General features: G+C 42.3%; 1 protein-coding gene across 2 annotated transcripts in view; it reads right to left on the bottom strand.

Moving 5' to 3' along the window:
• Nucleotides 1-863: 863 nt before the first annotated feature.
• Nucleotides 864-20,865, bottom strand: part of mafa (v-maf avian musculoaponeurotic fibrosarcoma oncogene homolog a (paralog a)) — a 330,828-nt gene continuing 310,826 nt past the window's right edge. The window contains exons 1-3 of one of the 2 annotated variants that reach the window (XR_007957317.1): nt 18,118-18,393; nt 12,663-12,746; nt 942-996 (exon numbers count right to left, since the gene is read on the bottom strand). Coding sequence is in view for 1 of the 2 variants with exons in the window: in XM_052027951.1 (XP_051883911.1) it covers nt 966-996; nt 12,663-12,746 (115 nt within the window). In the remaining variant the exon portion in view is untranslated. Of the gene's footprint in view, nt 997-12,662; nt 12,747-18,117; nt 18,394-20,865 lie in introns of those variants that run through there. The other variant, XM_052027951.1, reaches the window with a different exon arrangement.

The raw sequence follows: 20,865 nt of genomic DNA, 5'->3' as shown, positions 1-20,865 counted from the left end.
AGTCAAAGGAAAAGGGATATATTTATAAATGTGGTGATAATGACTGGTAAGCTGTTGGATTTGAATGTGCCAGTTCATTCTTTTTTTTAGAGAGGGATCTAAGACCCAGAACAAATACTGGCATGCTAAATCCCACAACAAACCATCACTGCAGTTAGATATTCATCAATCCTTCTTTTGCTGAGATTGAAATATTCTTTTAAAAAAATCAACGCAATTTCTTTTAAAACCTACAGTCATCTCTGTATTGATGTGCTAGTGATGCGAAGTCCGGTGGGCAGGACCAGCTCTCATTTACTTTGACCTACTTGGAATCCAATAGACTAATAGGGTGGCCTCGGAGTCTCCCTTTGTGACTACCCGTAACCTAACGTCAATCACAATTACTGTGAGAATCGGAAGCACTGTCGAGATATGTGAATATATCAAAGAAGCCTAAGTATATACACAGGGTGCCATCAGCGACTGTGGGACTGAGATCAAGGAGGGTCAGTAATTGCCTCAGCTCAGTCTTCATTCACAGATTAAGACTGCTTCGCCGATGCACAGTTTTTTTTAAGGTTCTTTTTCTTTGCTCAGTTTTTCTTGCTTTTTTTTAATAAGTAATGCCAGCATCTTGTCAGTTTTGTGTTTTTTTTGTTAAATACTGTCACTGTCTTTTAATCAAACATCATGCGTGTGTGTAACATGTATAAATTTCTGTGTGTGTGTGTATATGTGTGTGTGTGTGCACATGTGTGTGTGTGTGTGTGTGTGTGTGAGAGAGAGAGAGAGACCTGAATGAACAGTCATCTTCATTTGTTCTTTGCTGTCCTCTCTTAAAAAAAATTGAACGAGGAAAAAATTAAACTAGCCAAAGGAGTCTTGAGAACGTTGCTGCGATGGTTGTCTTTCTCGTTGCTTATTCTTTCTGTCTGAGGTTTTGTGCTTTATGGCGGTCTCTGGGCCGCAGGGAAAGTTCCGATCTAAGCAATCAGCATTCCAGCATCATGTTTTCTGCAGAGAAGAAACAATGGAAAATAAAAGCATTGATCAACCAACCTGTGAAGATCCTTCTTTTAACTTTTAATATGATATATTCACTGCACTGCAACAGAAATCACATAGAATTTCCATTGAACCTTCATTCTTATTTAAGGAGGGGACATACATAGGAGGCAGTTCAGGAAAGGTTGATCTGAAGTATGTAATAGTCTTCTTATGAGGAATAATGGAGCTGGTTGCACTTATGTTCACTGGAGTTTAGAAGAATGAGAGGTGATCTTATTGAAACATATAAGATTGGGAAGGGGCTGGACAGGGGAGATGCTGAGAGCATCATCCCTCCTGGGGAATCCAGGAAAGTGGGGCATGTTTCAGAATTAGGATGGAGATGAGGAGGTATTTCTTTTCTCAAGGGGTTTGTGAATCTTTGGAATCCTCTACCCAGAGAGTTGTCATTCAAAGTTGAGGTGGGCAGATATTTGTCCGACAGAGGTATCAAGGGTCTGGGGATCAAGTAGGAAAGTGGAGTTGAGGCCAAGATCAAATCAGCCTTAATCTGATTGAATTGTGACTCCTGCTCAGTTTCCTTATGTTCTTATTGTAAAACATCATTCATAGTGCCTCACAGAAAGCATCAAACAAAATTAGCTCACAAGCCATATAAAGAGATATTAGGACAGGTGACCAGAGATGAATTTCAAGGAACTTCTTTTCCCAGTTGTACAATTTGCTGGCAAGGACTATTTATTTCCCAACTCTTAAGTGTCCATGAGAAGTTGGTGGTGAGCTGCCTTCTTGAACCACTGTAGTCTTTTTGGCAGAGGTACTTCCACAGGATTGAGGGGGTGGAGTTCCAGGAATTGTACCTGGCCTTGCTGAAGGAGTGGCAATGCATATCCAAGTCAGGATGGTGTATGACCTAGACAGGAATCTGTAGGTGGAGGCATTTCCCATCCACCCATTACACTTGTCCTAGGTGGCAGAGGTTGTGAGTTCGAGCAGTGCTTGGTCAGATTGTAGGAGGGACAAAAGGAAGTGGTGGGAGGGAGCTTGAGATGGAACTCCAGAGCTAGCTGAAAGCAACATGCTCCACGGCAGAGTGATTTAAGTTGTGGATCTCTATAAGGCCAAATTGAAGGAGGACTAACATCTCTTTCTGAAGAAAGCTACAGTGGTACGAAAGGAAAAGATCCGAAAGGCAAGGTTGAAAAGATTTTAAACCTAGTTGACTCCAGATGCAGGGTGAATTAGCTAACCATCACTATGGTGGTCAGGTTATGGTGTGAGCAAGGACGTGGGTAGCAGAGTTTTGGATGAGGTGAAGTATATTAGAGGCTGGGGATAGAAACAGCGAAGTCTACATGTAACAAAAGCACAGAGGAACCCTTTCACAGTAGTTGATCTGTGGAGGAGCTCATGGAGAAAGTGGGATCGTCATGGAGGGATTTGAAAGTGAAGATTAGAATTGTAGACTGAAGACTCAGTGACTATGAGTGATATTATTCATTTAAAAATATATATATTTCTTTTAAAAAAGTGTTAATGTTTTAATGGTTATTCAGATTCAGAGGGGCTTTGTGATAAAGCATAAAAGATGTTTTACACCACACTATGAATCATAATTTACCATCAGACATGATATTTAGCAGGTCGGTGTGGATTTGGTGGGCTGAAGCTGGGTCTATTTCTATGCTGAATCTCTACGACTCTGTGACGTTGCTAATACTAGGTCTAATATTGGAGTAATATTGAACAATGTTAAATCTAATATGTGAGTTTTACTATGAGTTCCAGTATTAAAACAAATTCAATTTTCACAAAGGATTGGGATGATAGCCCTTTTTAAAATGATAAACTATTGCTTTCTTGTGATTTTGTATTCTGTTTAAACATGCACTCACAATGAATAACATCAGGGAGAAATGGATAAATTTACAGCAGTGGACATGGTCATCAAATGTACTGCCTCAGCAATATTTTAATTGTAGCCATAGGTCTGTTAATACAGCTTGGGTTCCCCAACAAGTCTATTATACTTGATTTAAACTATTAGTAATATAGAAAATGTGTGTATCCCAGAAAAGAACCATTGGAAAAGAATAATATTAGAATTTATTTTATGACAATGATATTTAAGAATTATATTTATTAATTGTGACAAATTTATTACAAAGCAATTGTGAATAGCCTATTTGTTCCCATCCACTATCCCAAAACCCATAAGTCTGTTGCTTCTTTTTCTTTGAAATCTAACTGTTTGTCTGTTGAAGTTGATGAAGGCATCTGCAACAGATTAAATGTCAGATGTGAACAAATCCTGCTATATCTCTGGAGCTATTAGTGAGGTTTCAGCTGCTATTGCAATGTCTCTTTACTGAAGATAAATAAAATGTCAGAGCTGAGATGAGGGAGATTTACCCACACCTCGCACCGCTGGAGAAAGCAGCTCTTAACTCACTCAGCGGGCGTTTCCCTGCCATTATTGCAGTGGCTGTGTCAATTGAGCGTTCTGTGTGGAGATGCCTTTTAACCCCTTGAATGCCTGGATCTAAGGAGAAGGTAATGGCTGAAACCAGGTTGAACCAGGCAAGGCTATCTTCCTCCTATTCCTAGTAAAATGTAAAGATCCTTGCATCGCTTGAGATTGGAAATGCAAAACTCAGAAACTGTGGCAATTCTCAAGACAGCATGTTGGCCTGAATTCCAAAACTGGGAAAGTGCTAACTGTGATGCACCCCCAACCGGCCAGTAGATGCCAAATGCTATTAGTGTGAATATTTAAATCTTTCATTAAAATTACAGAATGGAGGCATTGTGTTGCAGCTCCAATTCTCATGGAGTCCTAGAGAGAGATACAGCACAGAAATAGGCCCTTTGGCCCACTGAGTCTGTGCTCACCATCAGCTACCCATTTACACCAATTCTGCATCAATCCTATATCCTATTCTTCCCACATTCTCAAGAACTCCCACCACATTCTACCACTCCCCCACACTAGGGGCAATTTATGCTACCTAGTGAACCGACCGACCTGCATGTCTTTAGGATGTGGCAGGAAACCAAAGTACCCGGGTGAGACCCATGGGGTCACAGGGAGAACGTGCAGGCTCCACACAGACAGCACCCGAGGTCAGGATTGAACCCGGGTCTCTGGCACTAGGAGGCAGCAGCTCTACTAGCTGTGCCACTGCACCACCTTTTCCACACAAGAGGCTTCTTTATTTTGAGACTACATAGATAATCGGTGTCTGGAACACCCCAGTGCTGGTCTCAGCCTGGAGCTGGACAGGACAAAAGACCTGGAGATGGCTGGCCTGGCACGCACAGGGCATTCTGATGATGGCAGCTACCTCGTGTGGCTAAGGTGAGGAACATAACAAGGGTTCTATCCCTGCACAGACCCAGACCCTTCGGCTTAAAGTGAGAGAGGAAAGCTTTCAAAGGGACCTGAGGGGCAACTTCTCCACCCAGACGGTGGTGCGTATATGGAGCGCATTGCCAGAGAAAGTAGTTGGGGCAGGTACAATAATGACATTTAAGAGATTTTTGGATAAATATATGAATCGGAAAGATTTGGAGGGATTCAGGCCAAACACAGGCAAATGGGATGAGCTTAGGTGGGCGTTCTGTGTGGGGATGCCTTTTAACCCCTTGAATGCCTGGATCGAAGGAGAAGGTAATGGTTGAAACCAGGTTAGGACAAGGGGTATGTTTCCTTGCTGTGACTCTTTGACTCAGACTTTCTCCACAAACCCTGAGCCCTGCCCCTGAGTGCATTGGAGAAAAGGCACAGAGCCTTTGGACTTCTGACCTTGCCAACCTGTTGGTCGCAGTCTGAAAATGTGAAGACTAGAAAATGAACAGCTCAGTAGCAAGAAAACAGAAACCCCGAGCCAAGACGTTGGAGGTGGCAGGCAAACAGAATAACATTGAATTACAAAATAGAAATAGGCCTTTTGGCCATATGATCCATGCCAACATTATCTTTCACCTGAGCCAACTCTCTCGTTCCTTTACCCGACCCTACCTTTTCCAACCTCCCATGATTTCTCCACGGTGCACTTATAAAGCTTCCCCTGAAATATATCCCTGCTGTTTGCCTCATATGTATATACATCAAATACAAATAAGCCTGAAAGCAAGAAAGGATGTGACTTTACATTTTAGCAGCTGAGATTTCCCCAATCCCCGCAGCTGCCTCATTTGGATAGTCAAGTTAGAAACGTAAAAAGTGGCCTGTAACTTCAACCTGACATTCATTGTGAAGAATGATTTTTAAATTCTAGCCGAAAGCCTGTATTAGCTACAAGCTGGAGACAGGGAAATGTGTTCTCTTCGAGCAGAGCAGTTATAAACCTGTCGGGATGTTATGGATGCCCAAGTGATAGAGAATCTTGCCACTATTTGCTGAATATTGAAGAAGGATATCTAATGGTGTGCAACATATAAACCTGTTGTGACTATCATCCATCTGTCTGTGAGGAAGTGAATAGTGGCAGACTCTGATAAAATGAATTTTTAGCAGGTTTAAATCTGGTGAATGCCTCTTTAGAAGCTATTGTCGACCATTAACTGTGGTCAGGCAAAAAACATTTCAGCAAAAAACACACAAAGATGACAATGCATGCAATAAGCCTGTTATCCAGCTAATGGAAGTTAACCCTTCAAAGAGATTACTTGTTAATTCCAGGCCTGTGCTGAGTTGGCAGGTTATGACCGGAATAGTGTTACCCTTTGCCTCAGTGCCTCAGAGCCGAGGGGGATGGTGGTGTGTTGCTAACCAGCCAGAATTTCCACGTGATTAACATTCAGCAGCCTAAGTGGTGTGGTGTGATCCCATTCTGGGACTGCATGCATATTCCAGCAGTAGAAAATTAGAGTCATAGAGAGACAGAGCACGGAAATAGGCCTTTCGACCCACCGTGTCCTCACAGACCATCAACCACCCATTTACACTAATCCTACTTAAATTCCATTTATTCTCATGAACTCTCCTCAGATTCTACCACTCACCCACACTCCAGGGGTAATTTACAGCCGCCAGTTAACCCACCAACCTGGGCGCCTTTGGGATGTGGGAGGAAGCCGGAGCATCCAGAGGGATCCCGCATGGTCACAGGAAGAGCGTGTAAACTCCATGCACAGGATTGAACCCAGGTCTCTGGATCTGTGAGGCAGCAGCTCAACCGGCTGCACTACCAGCTGCACTACTCTTGATCAGGAATGAAAACTCTGGCTGATTTCCTCTCACACCTTATCTGCTCGGGGACATTGCCCCAAACTGAATCTGTAGACAGACAGTATATTTTTCCCAGGGTTGAAATGTCTAATACTACAGGGTATGCATTTAAGGTGAGGGGAAATAAGTTCAAAGGAGATGTGTGGGGCAAGTTTTATACATAAAGAGCAGCGAGTGCCTGGAATGGGCTGCCAGGGGTGGTGGGGGAGGCAAATATGACAGAAGCATTAAAGAGGCTCTTAAGTACACAAGTGTGCAGAGAGTGGAGGGATATGGACATTGTGTAGGCAGAAGGGACTAGTTTATTTAGGCATTTAATTACTAGTTTAATTAGTCCTGCACAGCATCATGGGCTGAAGAGCCTGTTCCTGTGCTGTACGTTCTAAATTATAGCTCTCTAAAACTGTTTAATGTTATTCGGCCTGATCAGAATGGAAGTGTTTGGGTAATTCCCCCCAAAATGTAGTTCCAAGACTTTCTTTAGAGTCAGTGCAAGAAATTGGCTATTTTCTGTATAATACACTGACCCTGTTCAGTCCTGATTGTATGTCCTAATGGTGAGAATTTCCAGCCCACTTCCTGCTCATGGAGACTGTTCTGTCAGTAAGCATAGAGTCATAGATTTGTACAGCACAGTAAGAGGCACTTCAGCCCATCACATCCATGCTGACCTTTTTGCTCATTCTACACTAATCCTATTTGCCTGGATTAGGACTGTGCCCTTGTAACTTCCACTCTCCCCTCCTCCATCTGCCTATCAGCCCCCCACCCCGCCTCACCTGGATCCACGTATTGCTGGCCAGCTCTTACTCCACCCCTTTCCTCCACCTTTTCACACTGACTATCTCCTCTCTATCTTTCAGACCAGAAACGTCAACTGTTCATTTCCCTCCATAGATGCTGCCTGACCTGCCGAGTTCCTCCAGCATCTTGTGCATTGCTCCTTCTCTGCCTTGCCTATTTAAATGTCTGTCTAAATGGCTCTTAAACATAGTAATTGTATCTGATTTCACCACCTTCTCTGGATGTTCCAGATATCATCCACTCTCTGTGTTAAAAACTTGTCCCTCAGATCCCCTTTAAACTTCCTACCTCTCGCATTAAACCTGTGCCCTCTCGTTTTTCACCATGAAGGGGACAGAGTGCTTGGCTAATATTTAAGCCCTCGAACCTGTGGTACAGCAACACTTTTTTTTACATATGGGATCTAAGAGAATCTCAAACCAAACGAATACTTCAACATTACTTTCTATCTCCAACCCAAGTTGAGTGAATTGAAGGGTACAAGTAAACCACATTCGTGAAGGCTGTGACAACACAAGTGAGGGTAGAGGGAAGATTCATGAGGATGCTGCCAGGGCTGGAGAATTGACAATGAGGAAGCTGAGGGAAAAAAAATTAATTGAATGGTATAAAGTTATGAGAGGTCTGGATAGATTGGAAAGGAAGTGTTAGTAACTATAGAGGGCATAAACTTAAGATAGTTGGGTAAAAGATTAGTGGAGAGTTGAGGAACTTTTGTTTCAGCCAGAGGTTAATGGGAGTCTGGATCTCATTGCATGAAAGGGTGGGAGAGATACCTCTTTATGTGCCTAAATTACAGAAATGGAAATTGGGATTAGACAGAATAGCACTTTGTTGGTCAGCATAGACTCAGTGGACCAAGTGCCCTCTATCTATACTGCAAATTTCAACAATTCTAGGCAAGGTGCATAGATTGATTAATAGAATCTTCTGAATCTTAGAATAGGATTCCATCTTTATGTTCACTCAGTCAGCTTTTAGCCTTTTGACAAAATGCCAATAAACTGAAAGCCATTGCTAACAGTTCAAAGCAAAATGACACTGATTGGAGAGTGTGAGAGTCTATCGTATTAAACAGAACAACACAATCCACAGGAGACCATGGTAAAAGAATTATTTTACAATTCTGAAGCAGAATTATAATGAAATGAAAACAACAATGTGCTGTAATTCTGTTTACCCTACTTTGCTCGAAATACACCTCCATGTTCCAATGTCAGTGAAATATTAGGAGTAAGATTTATGATCAGTAAAAATGGCGTGGGTTGCAAACCTATTTAAGTGTTTAATTTGTAAGAGTGACATTCATCAAAATAGGTTGTAAGTTTAAACCCAAATGAGTGCCTGGATATTATAGAGATGTAGATGGTAATTGAGATAACGTCAAAGGGTAACAAGAGATAACAGAGAAGGGAAATTTAATGCTTATATTATGATCGAAATTAAACAATGCAACTCATTTGGGGCCATTGAAAGGTCTCTCTTTGTCTGTTGACTGACCAATTTGTTCTCTGGTCCCACTAGGACAAAGAATATACAATGGAGAGAAGCACAATATCCACATTCACATTCCTTGATGCTCAAAGATGCTGAGCTCAGTTTTCTATGTTTTCTCAGGCAAAGACTTATCAAACCATAGAATGTAATGTCCCTGATTGGGACCATTCAATCCATCAACATTGCTGTAGTATATCACCCATATTTTATCTACTCACTGTAATCCCACTCTCTTACTCATTTCCCATATGTGTGCATTAATGTTCCCTTTTCAAACAACTATCTAAATCACTTGTGAAAGAATTTATGGGTACTGTTTCAACAGCAGCTCATGGCAGGGATTTATATGTTCCAACCAGCATGATCATAAATAACTTCATTCGTGCCTCCTCATTAATCATTACTTTAAGTTTGCATAGGCAACCAATTTCATTACCATGAATGGAAGGTCATCTGATGAAAGGTCACTGACCTGAAACAGTGAGGGTTGCACAGTGACGCAGCTAGTAGAGCCACTACCTCAGAGCTCCAGTGACCCGGGTTCAATCCCGACCTCTGGTGCTGTCTGTGGAATTTGCACGTTCTCTCTGTGACCCTGTGGGCTTCCTACAGGTGCTCCACTTTCCTCCCACATCCCAAAAGTGAGCAGGTTGGTGGGTTAATTGGTCAGTGTAAATTGCCCCTAGTGTGTTGGTGATGGTGGAATCTGGGGAGGAATTAATGGGAATATGGGGAGAATAACAAAAAGTAGGAATAGTGTGAATAGGTGTTTGATGGTCAGCTCGGAACTAGTGGGTCAAAGGGCATGTTTCCATGCTGCATTTTTCTATGAATCTCTCTGGCTCTATTAACTCTGTTAATGTCTCTATAGATGGTGCCTGACCTGCTGAATATTTCCAGCATATTTTTAAAATTCCAGATTTGCATCATTCACAATTGTTTTGCTTTTCATTTCAGTACTTTGTTTTAACATGCTTTTAGTGGGACGAAGGGAGAGGGAATAATATAAAGGTGCAAACTTGCCTTTTCCCACAATCCTTTTTCCCACCCTCTAGTTCCAGAGGTTGTTTTGCATTTGGGTTTGAAAGGGAGTAGCAAGTGGGTTGACCTGAAGGTGGTCATACATCTCTCACCCCATGGAGTGAGTTGTTGACTTTTTCAGAAACACAGACTGATCTCTCAAAGTTTGGCCTTTGCATCAATGGGGTCTTGAATCCTTTTGTTAAATCAGAAATCAGAATCAGACTTATTATCACTGACTTCTATGACGTGAAATTTGTTGTTGTTGTTGAGTATTCAGGGTAGAGGATTTGAAACATCCATAAGTGGTCTATTGCTCCGATTCATTGAATCTTGTGATACCCACCCTCGCCTCAAAATTATTAACCATTTGTGAAAGTGAGTGTATTAATGTCGGGCTATTTCCGTGAACTATGTGGCATTGATCTGTACAATGTGATATCTGCAGATTTTTAAACCATCCTCTCCTTATCCCTTACAATCATCTGAATCCTTAGAAGCACAGAGTTGCCATGGGAATAAAGGGATTTCCCGAAATGATCCCTCTAATCTGCCATGAACAGCGTTCCCAAATTTAGTTAAGCGGCATAATGTGCCGACGAAATTTCCCAGAGGAAAGATGGGGCAAGAACTGTTCAAGCCTCCCATCCCCTTGCTTCTACCAGACCTGCTCTTGACTGTTGGAAGAAGATGGCTTAGGCACTCTCTGCCTGCTCCCTCAGGCACTGGGTAAGTTAAGCAAGAGGGCAATTTAAAATCCTACCGGAGAATTCATATAGCTTAGATGGGGCATCTTGGTCAGCATAGACCAGTTGGGCTGAAGGTCCTATTTCTGTGCTGTATAACACTATGACTCTATATAGATCAACCTAATGTATTCAAGGCATACTGTTAGTGGAAGCTCTAAGTGAAAGCATAAGGACCTCCCAAAGTTACACCCTGCTTTTGTGATCTGGATAATGGCTGGGATGGGATTAAAGCCATTAGAAGTAAATTCTGATTGCAAGATTTATCTGGGAAGTTAATTCTATCTCTTTTGCCCCTGATCTGCTATTTCCAATTTATTTTTTATTTTATTGGAAGTAAGTTCTTTACCTCGGAGTTAAATAGAGCAGGGAGACAGTAGATTTGATCTACAGTTGACCAGGTGAGATGATGTCTGTTCATATTGTTGTGGGAACATTCAGAATCAGAATCAGATTTATTCTCATTGACTTTTATGACATGAAATTTGTTGTTTTGCAGCAGCAGTACAGTGCAAAGACATAAAATTACTATAAATCACAAAAGTAAATAAATAGTGCAAAAAACAAGGAATAATGAGGTATGTCCATGGGTTCACGAACCGTTCAGAAATCTGATGGTGGAAAGGAATTCCATTAGTTTTAGTGCAATTAAGTGACAGAAGGGGAGATCAGCCATCATTTTGACTCTTAATTGCGATAACAATCCCAACATTTAGAGGTCAGGTGAGACCAGCATTGAATTTAGTTGAATTGTAGTTAATTATTGGGTAGCCTGGCAACACCACCTCCTCACGTTATACCAATTCAGTGCAAGAAGGTCATGGAACCATACCCAAATTGGCAAGCTAAAAGTTAAATTGGACAAAAGTAATGGTACAGCTGTAGGGATTTGAGGAAGTCTTGATGGAGGAATTCTATCTATATTTCCCCAATTCTCGGGAGGGGAAGGAAAGTTGGATTTTAAGTTATATCTCGGAAGCCCCAATTTCCCTTTTGAACACTATTTTATGGTCTCTGCAGAAGCATGTATGTATATGGATATCTATGGACCAGTCAAGAGGGCAGAAAACTGGCCAATGGAATGTGGTCTGGATTAGAATTGGTGATACAACTGCAGAGGAGAAACAATGCAAGAGAATACAAGTAGGATACAGGCATCCTGACTGGATATGTGGGATACTGAGAAGAATAAAGGAACAGAAGAACCTTGGAATACTAGGGGAGAAAGGGAGATTCAGAGGGTATATAGGAAATTTTTCTGAGGATAAGAGCAGGGAGGTCATGCTGGAAGTGTACAAACCACTGGTATGGCACTGTTGGAGTACTGTGTACAATCACAAAAAGTATATGTTAACACACTGGAGAGGGTGAGGGAGATTGGCCAGTTTATGGTGTTCAGTTATGTGGACAGATTGGCCAGTTTATAGTGGTTTTCTTCAGAACAAATGAAGCAGAAGGTAGACTTCATCAAGGTGTACAGAATTATGAGAGGCCTAGAGCAGGGTGAATAGGAACAATCTATTTCCCGTAAATAGATAGGTCAACATTTGGGAGAGGTGGGTGGTGATGGGGTGGGATGAGGCACGAAAGATTGTGAGGGCAAAGATTTAACATAATAGATGAAAGGTTAGGGAAAGAGGTTAGTTGATTTTAAACTCTTGACCTCACAGAGTGAAAGGGAAGAATTCTCAACACACTTAATAACCAGGATAACAAGTCTATGTACTTCATAGCTCCTTGCTTCAGACCGGGAACTGATGGGATTCATCTCTTTGGCTCTACTTCATCCAACATGGTAGTAATGTCCAATGTCCTCTTCCTGTTATATATTTCTATAATTCCATTATGGGGTCACTATTAAATGTGATAGCCCACATTGCCTGTTGACAGTGGATGTTGAGGGTTGCGTAAGAATAATGGTAGACATGATGCCAGCAGCCCTCTTGTATCTCTACCAAGTGAGAGTTCTTTAATGTCTCGGTTTGACCTGAAGCATTAACTTTGTTTCTCTCCACAGATTCCACCTGATGCACTAAGTATTTCCAACATTTGGAGACTGCAGATGCTGGAATCTGGAGCAAAAAAAACAAACTGCTGGAGGAACTGGCAGCACTTGTAGAGGGAAATGGACAGTCGACGTTTCGGGTTGAGACACTTCATCTGGACTGAAAGAGTAGAAGGGAGAGAGCCAGTATAAAGAGGTGAGGGGAAGGGGTGGAGCAAGAACTGGCCTAAGCGACGGGTTAAGAGGGGTGATTTCTTATTTTAGAGTTTCAGCAGTATTTTTTTTGTTTCTGGAGAACTCTTTGCGAGCAGGCTTGAACAGCAGAGGAGAAAGTTTGAGGATGAACTATTTGAGGTTTCACCCTTACCTGTAGCTGAGCATTTGTTTAGCCTCTTTCAGGTTGTATTGTCCATTCTTTGCTGCTGCATTGACATCATTTGCTGTGTTGAGCCTGGAGAAAAGCAAAAGATAACATTATACACTTCCAGCTTTAACATAGTAATCAGTGTCACATCACTTGCGGTGAGGTTACTGCCATTTCATACATTGTTAATGAGTCAGTTTGGTGCACTGCTTTCTCAAAGTTTGACTTTCACAAATTGATCTTTTTCCAACTTCTTACCTCTTGCAATCCCCGAAGGTTGACGGACATTTTTGGAATTATGCATGATTCTGATATTCAACTTTAAATTGAAGTGATTAATTTGGGCTCAAAGGCATATTAATTTTCACTTAAGAACATTTCTTCAAGTGATAAGGAACATTAAACTTTAGAAAACTGGAAACCATTTATGAGGTTTTTGTCAGCAATTCACAAAATTAATTTCGGCCTGATGTGCCACAAATTGAATGGACAAGGTGTGAAAGTCAACTTCCATGATCAAAGCTTGCTCCATATGACAGCAAAGCCTTGCATATTTTTGGCACCTGGAGCTTAACTAAATATCTCACAGCACTTAGACAAGTCCCAACAAAATATTAGGACAGGTGACCAATAGCTTACACAAAGAGATGGGTTTTAAGGAGAAAGGTGGGAAGATTTGGAAGTGATTTTCTTTTGTTCATTCATGGAACATGGATGCCACTGGCAAAGGCCAGCATTTATTGTCCATCCCTGATTACCCCAGAATTGAAGAGGCAGTTATGAAGCAGGGTCTGATGCAGGGCTTTGACCCGAAATGTCGCCATCCCTCTGCCTCCACAGCTGAGTTCCTCTGGCTCTTTGTTTTGTGCCTAAGGATCAAACACATTGCATATTCTCCCAGTGAACATGTAGGTTTCCTCTGGGTGCTCCGGTTTCCTCCTGCTCCCCAAAGACGTGCGAGTTGGCCTTTGGTAACTGTGTAGGTCAATGGTACAATCTAGGAGAATTGGTGGGAATGTGGAGGACATAAAATGGGATTAGTGTTAATGGGTGCTTGATGATGTGTGCAGACATGGTGAGACAGAGGGCCGGTTGCTTTGCTGTATATCTCTATGACAAAGGATGACTCTAGGAGTCCCTTATAGGCAACACAGGAAAGTCTGACAGATTTCCTTCCATGAAGAAAATTAGTGGAGTAGATGGACTTTCAGAACAAGCATGAATTCCATGGGGTTCGGGACTCAGCAGCTAAAACCAAGGCGTCCAATTGTAAAGTAATTAAAATTGTGGTTAGGCTTAGGGGAATACTCAAAAGGGCAGAAATGGAGGGAAGGGTGAGATCAGGAAAGCATTGGAGAATGAGGACCAGAAATTTGAATTCAGTTTCTTAAACAGGAGTTTATTATAGGTCAATGAGAAGAAGAGTATTGAATGGATGGAGTTTGGTGTTAGTTTGGATACAGGCAGCAGAGATTCAGTTCACTTCAAGTGTGTGGAGGGTATGTTGAAGGTCTCAACAGCAGATGAGTTCACCTACACTGGGAGAAATTTACAGTGGACAATTAACCCACCAACATGCATGTCTTTGGGATGTAGGAGGCAACTAAAGCACCCAGAGGAAACTCAGACAGTCACAGGGAGATTGTGCAAACTCCACATGCACAGCTCCAGAGGTCAGGATTGAACTCGGGTCTCTGGCACTGTGAGACAGTGGGTCCACTAACTGCAACACCGTGCTGCCCATGAGGAGAATGCAGAGTAGGGTGATGTTATGCAGGTGGAAATAGGTGGTTTTAGTGATGGTGAAGAAGTGTGCTCTGAAGCTCATTTCGGAATTAATTATACATGCATAATGAATGGGTAGCGCACACAGTCCTCCTTATAATATCATGGCCGATCCTGCATCTCAGGTCCATTTTCCCAGCTAATCTGTATAGGCTTTCTTTCCATTTGTGTCCAAAAATCTATCAATTTCAGTTTTGAATATGTTCAATGTCTGAATATCCATGACGGGTAGAAATTTCCCAGGATTTACAACCACCTGGGTGAAGCATTTTCTTCCCATCTCAATCCTAATTGACTAGTCACTTGATCTTGAGACTGTGAACCCTTGGTTCCAAACTCTCCTGCCTGAGGAAACAGTCTCTCAGTTTCTTTTCTCTCAGTGAGATCTTCTCATTCCTCTAAGCTCTTGCGTGTACATGACAATTTTCATCTGTCATCAATGGACAATCCCTCATACAGGAATTAATCTGGTGAATCTACACTGCACTGACTTTGAAGTCAGCACATTCCATCACTGGCATGGAGACCAAAATTCCACTCCATGCATAGTTCCTCCAATGTCCTGTATAATTGTTGTAAGACCTATCAACCTTTTACTCCGGGTACCCTTGCAGCAAAGGCCAATATACCATTTGCTTTCGTAATTGCTTGTTATGCCTGTGTAACACCAAGATTGTGAGCCAGCTGGTTCAGCTTCAGACAATTGCTTCAAAGAGGGGATGGAGTTGGTGGCTGGGAATTAGTGGCAGGGACCAAAGGCAACAGGGTTGTCATCTCAGCATTTACCTGGAGGAAATTTATGTTCATCTAGGCTGACAAGTGTTTCGCGAACTTAGAGAAGTGAATGGGTGAGAGAGGTTGTGGTGAGCTGAAGCTAGTGGTTGTCAGAAAGTCCAAGTCAAAGTCGAGTTTATTGTCATATGCACAGACATATATGCACAGGTGCAATGAAAAACTTCCTTGCAGCAGCATCACAGGCACATAGCATTAGAGTTACAACATTCACAAGAAAAATATAAATTGTACTAAATTATACAAGAAAGAACACAATTAGAACAAATGTAAGGTGGTCACAGTGTTGCGATAGTGAGATAGTGAATAGGGTTGTGCAGGTTCGTTCAAGAACCAAGTGGTTGAAGGGAAGTAGCTGTTCTTGAACCTGCCAGTGTGGGACTTCAGGCTTCTGTGTTTCCAGTAGTGCTCCTGAGGAGAAGCAGGGATGGGCCAAGAGTCAACCTGTGGGAAACATTGGAGATAATGGTCTGGGAGTGGAAAGGGAAGCCATTCCGTGCAATTCACTGGCTACAACTGGACGGGAGGTGCATACAACCAGGTGAGTGCAGCACCTGAAAACATGCTGGAAGTAAATAGCATGGTCAATCATGATACATAGGCTGTGGTTACTTAGAAAACTCCCCAAACAGCTGGAAAATATTGAAAGGAGCTTTTTATGAGTTCAGGAGTTAATCTTTGGAGGAAAATTTAATATTATTTCCCAAGGGAATGTCTTAAGACGAATGCTTTGAGATATTTTTGGCTTTCTCTGATATGTCTGGCATTCATTCTTACATTAAACAGCCTTTGATCCGCCAAGCCATTACTCCTGGATTTAGCTTGTTTTCTCTCCTACACTTTTCACCCCTGGCTTTGTCCAGCATTGTGGGTCCTGGCACCTTGCCTGGGTTTCTCAATTGGGAAAAATATCATGCCTTTGAGTTCTGTTATTTGGGCTTTTTAATCAAATAGCTGAGGTAAAGTTTAAAAATAAAACCTTCATCTGATTCTGGGAAGGTCAGAGCAAGGGCAGCAATGGTATGAGGAGGCACTGATTTTGGGTGGCATACCATCCAACATCACATTATTCCCATGGTGGGGCAGGACAGATTTCTAAGTTCACTTCCCTCTTTCCAGGGAACTTTCACCATTGATCAAAAGGAAAGTTGCGTCTCCAGAGTGGGGCATCTCAGAGAGTGAATCTACGTAGGGACTGATTGTCAGGTGCTGATGGTAGGTGCTCACCAATATATACCCACCTACCATCTCTGCCATGTGTGTGCGCCATTGAGGCAGATGAAAGGTAAATGACTGAATTCTGAGATTTTGGAGGAAAATCATTCTGGCAGCTTAAAGCTGAGTATTTTTTTCTGGGTGCATAGCAGAGGTACTTTCACTCTCTGCTCAATGCCAGTTTATTCCAACAGCACATCCCAATCCCTACCATTGATAAGGACAAAGCACAGCTACAGTGGGCATCACAGTGGCACAGCTAGTAGAGCTTCTGCCTCACAGCTCCAGTGGCCCAAGTTCAATCCTGATCTCCACTGCTGTCTGTGTGGAGTTCCTCTGGTTTCCTCCTACATCCCAAAGTTGTGTAGGATGATAGATTAACTGGCCATTGTAAGTTGACTCTGGTGTATAGATAAGTGGTAGAATTTATGTGTGTGAGGTGGTGTGGGGAGGGAGATCTGATGGCAATGTGGGAGAATAGAAATAGGATGAGTGTAGGATTAGTGTAAGTGCATCATAAATTTTAGCATGGACCAGGTCTGTTTCCCTGCTGTCTGACTCTATGACACACGGTGACACCATCAGCTGCAATCTTGCCTCCTAGTGCACAACTTCCTGACCTGTAAATATATTGCTGTTTGTTCACCATCACCTGGTTTAATCCTGGAGCTCCCTAGCCACCAGCATTGTGGAAGTATCTTCATGAAGGACTGCAGTGGTTCAAGAAGGCAGCTCAGCACCACCCTTCTAAGGAGCAGTTAAGGATAGGATGCCCAGATTCCCAAAAAAGAATGAATAAGAGAACAGTCTGGGCAGCAGTGTCCCTGAATGAGAAATGAGAAAGTGCCCCATTGCCACTGCTATGGATGTTCACAGTTTTCATCGCTCCATCCTTGGTAACTATTACTCTCAATGCCAAGAGCCTGAGCTCCACAGTCACCTGTCCCAATACCTCTTCATGTGACCAGCCATCTTTTTTTGTGAAGTCCACTGTGAAGCACAATGGGATATTTTGCAACATTGATGGTTTTATATAAATGCAAGTTTTGGTTGTAGTAGGGCAGTGGAGAATTGTACCCTGGTCTATGCCTCTGCCTTTAAAACAGAATTGATTATAACTGTGAAATGCTTTCTTTAACTTTTCTTCAACAAAAATTGTTTGAAGATACAAAATAAATGTTCCTAACATTTGCAACATGTGACTTCATTCTATTCCTATTCAATTGCTATTTTTAGTGGAATAGATTTTGCTTAATATTTGATGCTTTGGTGATCATTTTCTTAGAACATAGACGTAGAACAGTACAGCACAGGAACAGGCCCTTCGGCCCACAATGGTGTGCAGATATAATTAAGTTAATGATGCCTAACTAAACTAGTCCCTCCCGCCTACACAATGTCCATATCCCTCTATTTTCTGCATATTCATGCGCCTGTCTAAAATGCCTCTATCGTCTCTGCCTTCACCACCACCCCTGGCAGCACATTCCAGGCACCCACCACTCTCTGTGTAAAAACCTTGCCCCACACATCTCCTTTGAACTTTCCCCTTGTCACCTTAAATGCATGTCGTCTAGTATTAGACATTTGACCCTGGGAAAAAAGATACCGGCTGTCTTCTCTAATTATGCCTCTCATAATTTTATCAACCTCTATCAAGTCTCACCTCAGCCTCTGCCACCCCAGAGCAAACGACCCTAGTTTGTCCGACCTTTCCTTATAGCACATGCCCTCTAATCCAGGCAGCATCCTGGTAAACATCTTCAGCACCCTCTCCGAAGCCTCCACATCCTTCCTACAATGGGGCGACCAGAATTGAATTGAACGACCAGGTTAGTGGAATAGATTCTTGGAGGACTTACAGAAACACAAGGCATGAGAGCCTGAAGTGAAATCTGTTGAGGCGGACTCAGTAAATGGATCTCTTTAGCTCATCCTGTATAGCTTGATTGCATGCCTTCTCACTACTGGACTTTGTACCATTTCCAAACCACCCCTGAATGATGCACATTATCCACACAAAAACAAATACTCAGCAGAGATAAGGCTGTAGAAACAATAAGGCAAAGAGAAGGAATTCTGCTTTGAGCACAATCTGCAAGTTGCTGTTGTGCAAATGCATACACAGAATGCTTTATGAATCAATGCAACATAACAGAATTTAACTGTCTGTTCTCTCCCTATTTCTTGGTACCATTTTATTAATACAGCAGAAAATGAGTTTATTAGCAAATATTTGCAATCTTAAAGAATAAACCTAATTTAAAATGATCCAAGGAACAAGTTTCATTGATGTACACCAGTCTATTTATTATTATTAATAAGCATTTTTATGCATACTCTTAAAATGTGTTGATCGGCATTGGTATGCCTAGCAGAATGAGTGCAATTTGGAACTTCCCTGAGCTAGTGCAATGAGTGGAATCTCACAAACAAAACCTGAACATGTGATGTAAATGAAGCAGAGATCATGTCAATAATTATGAACAGGTTGAAGTGAAAAGGGAGTAAAAGAATATGGGGATATGGTGTGCGCAAAGGATCTAGCTTGCTCTCCTGTGGTGGATAAGCATTGGTACTGACTGGCAGGGCAGTTGTCATATTGTAATTATTAACTCATTTTTGATGACATACTTGGAGTAAAATACACTGTGCTCTCTGTGCACGATATTGCAGAACAATGAGGCAACCATTCAACCCATCATGATCACTTTACCCATCCAATTACTCTCATGACCCCTCCATCTTTACCCATGGCCCTGAGGCTTTTAGGTATTTGGCCAACTCCCTTTAAAAAATTACAATTGAAGATTTACTGTGTAGTCTGTTCATGTTCTATCCATAAAACAGAGAGATTCGTTACACCTCTCCCTCCCCAGTCTGAGAGATGGTTTGGCAAAGACGTGCTCATGAAGATTGTAAGCTACTGGACATTTTCAGGGTGACTGAATGTGAAAACACCATCTTGGACAAATCATGAAGACAACTTGGAGTTTGTAAGTCTAGCCAATGGTCTCTTATTTACAACCGCTTTTAAAACTGTGACTGCATGTAAGCAAATGACATTTTTCTTTGCAGAGAGAATAAATGATGCTTTATTTGCCATCCTGTCCCAGGAGCTAAGCTGCTGTCGCCGTTACAAGTGTCTTTCAGGGCTGCTTGCTTTTGCAGTTATTCCCTCAGTTACCACTAATAGCTCTACTTGCACTGATAAATTTCACAAGTGCTCAAGTCAGACTGAGCACACTAAAGCATGATGAACTGCCAGCAAAGAAGCTGCAATCATCTCAGCTTTGGCCCCAGCACACTTGCAAAACTACCTGAGGCATTGACGGCTTCCCATGTGTAGGGCCATGGTCTCAATCACTGACGGGATTTGTCACATTGAACACAAAATGTGACCGAGCCCCATCGTTCATTGTTGGAAATGCTTATAATCGTGGGCTGTTTAAATTTGTGCAGGAATGGAAACATTTTTGTTCATTCTTTCTTGTACTTTACCTTCTTGTGAAGGTAGGGGCCGATTGCTGAGATTAAGTATCATATAAACTGATGGGCGGATGCCTCACTTGTGGTTCATTCCCCTTGGAGATACCCAACTAGTGAGTGTTCCATATCTCCTTACGGCATAGATGGAGGACTTTTTGGCTCATGGAGTCTATGCTAACTCGCATCGCAATCCCATTCCCCACTGTTTTTGTTTTCCCCGTAACCTCTTCTCCTCACGTTCCCATCAACTCTTTCCGTCCAAGACTCTACACAAGATCCAATGTCCTGAGCTATGGTGCCCAAAGTCAAGTCCCTACCTGTCTATAAGTGGCCTTCTGCCTGAAAGGCCAGAGATAGGGTGCAGATATGCATGCCTCCGGTCATGTGACCCAGTGTGGTCACAGAAATTCCTGGTAGGTTCTGTAAATTGCTGTAGACTCTGGCTCTACCCCAGAGAGTTTCCAGGTATGGTCACAGAAGCCTAAGAAGTTGAAAGAGAGAGGGCATGCCAAAGGAATGGCATGGTGGTGCAGCTGGTAGAGCTGCTGCCTCGCAGCTCCAGTGACCCGGGTTCAATCCTGACCTCGGATGCTGTCTGTTGAGTTAGAACGTTCTCCCTGTGACCACGTGGGTGTCCTCCGAGTTTCCTATATTTCAAAGATATGTAGGTTGGTAGGTTTATTGCCTGCTATAAATTGCCCCTCGTGTGAAAGTGAGCTGTAAAATCGGGTATAGGTTGATATGAATACAGGGAGAATAAAGTGGAAGTAGTGTAGAATTGATGTGGATGGGTGCTTGATGGGGTGGACTCAATGGGACCATGCAGTATGACTCCAAGATTCTAATGGGAACCAGGAATTTTTGGATTTCATCTGTACACTTGCTCAAGGCCTGTAAATGGTGAAGGCTGATCCAGACTAACAAT

The sequence above is a fragment of the Pristis pectinata genome, chromosome 13 (genome assembly GCF_009764475.1).
Source record: "Pristis pectinata isolate sPriPec2 chromosome 13, sPriPec2.1.pri, whole genome shotgun sequence".
Classification (NCBI taxonomy): Eukaryota; Metazoa; Chordata; class Chondrichthyes; order Rhinopristiformes; family Pristidae; genus Pristis; species Pristis pectinata.
Note: the sequence above shows the minus strand (reverse complement) of the source record. Positions and strands in the feature narration are given on the sequence as shown.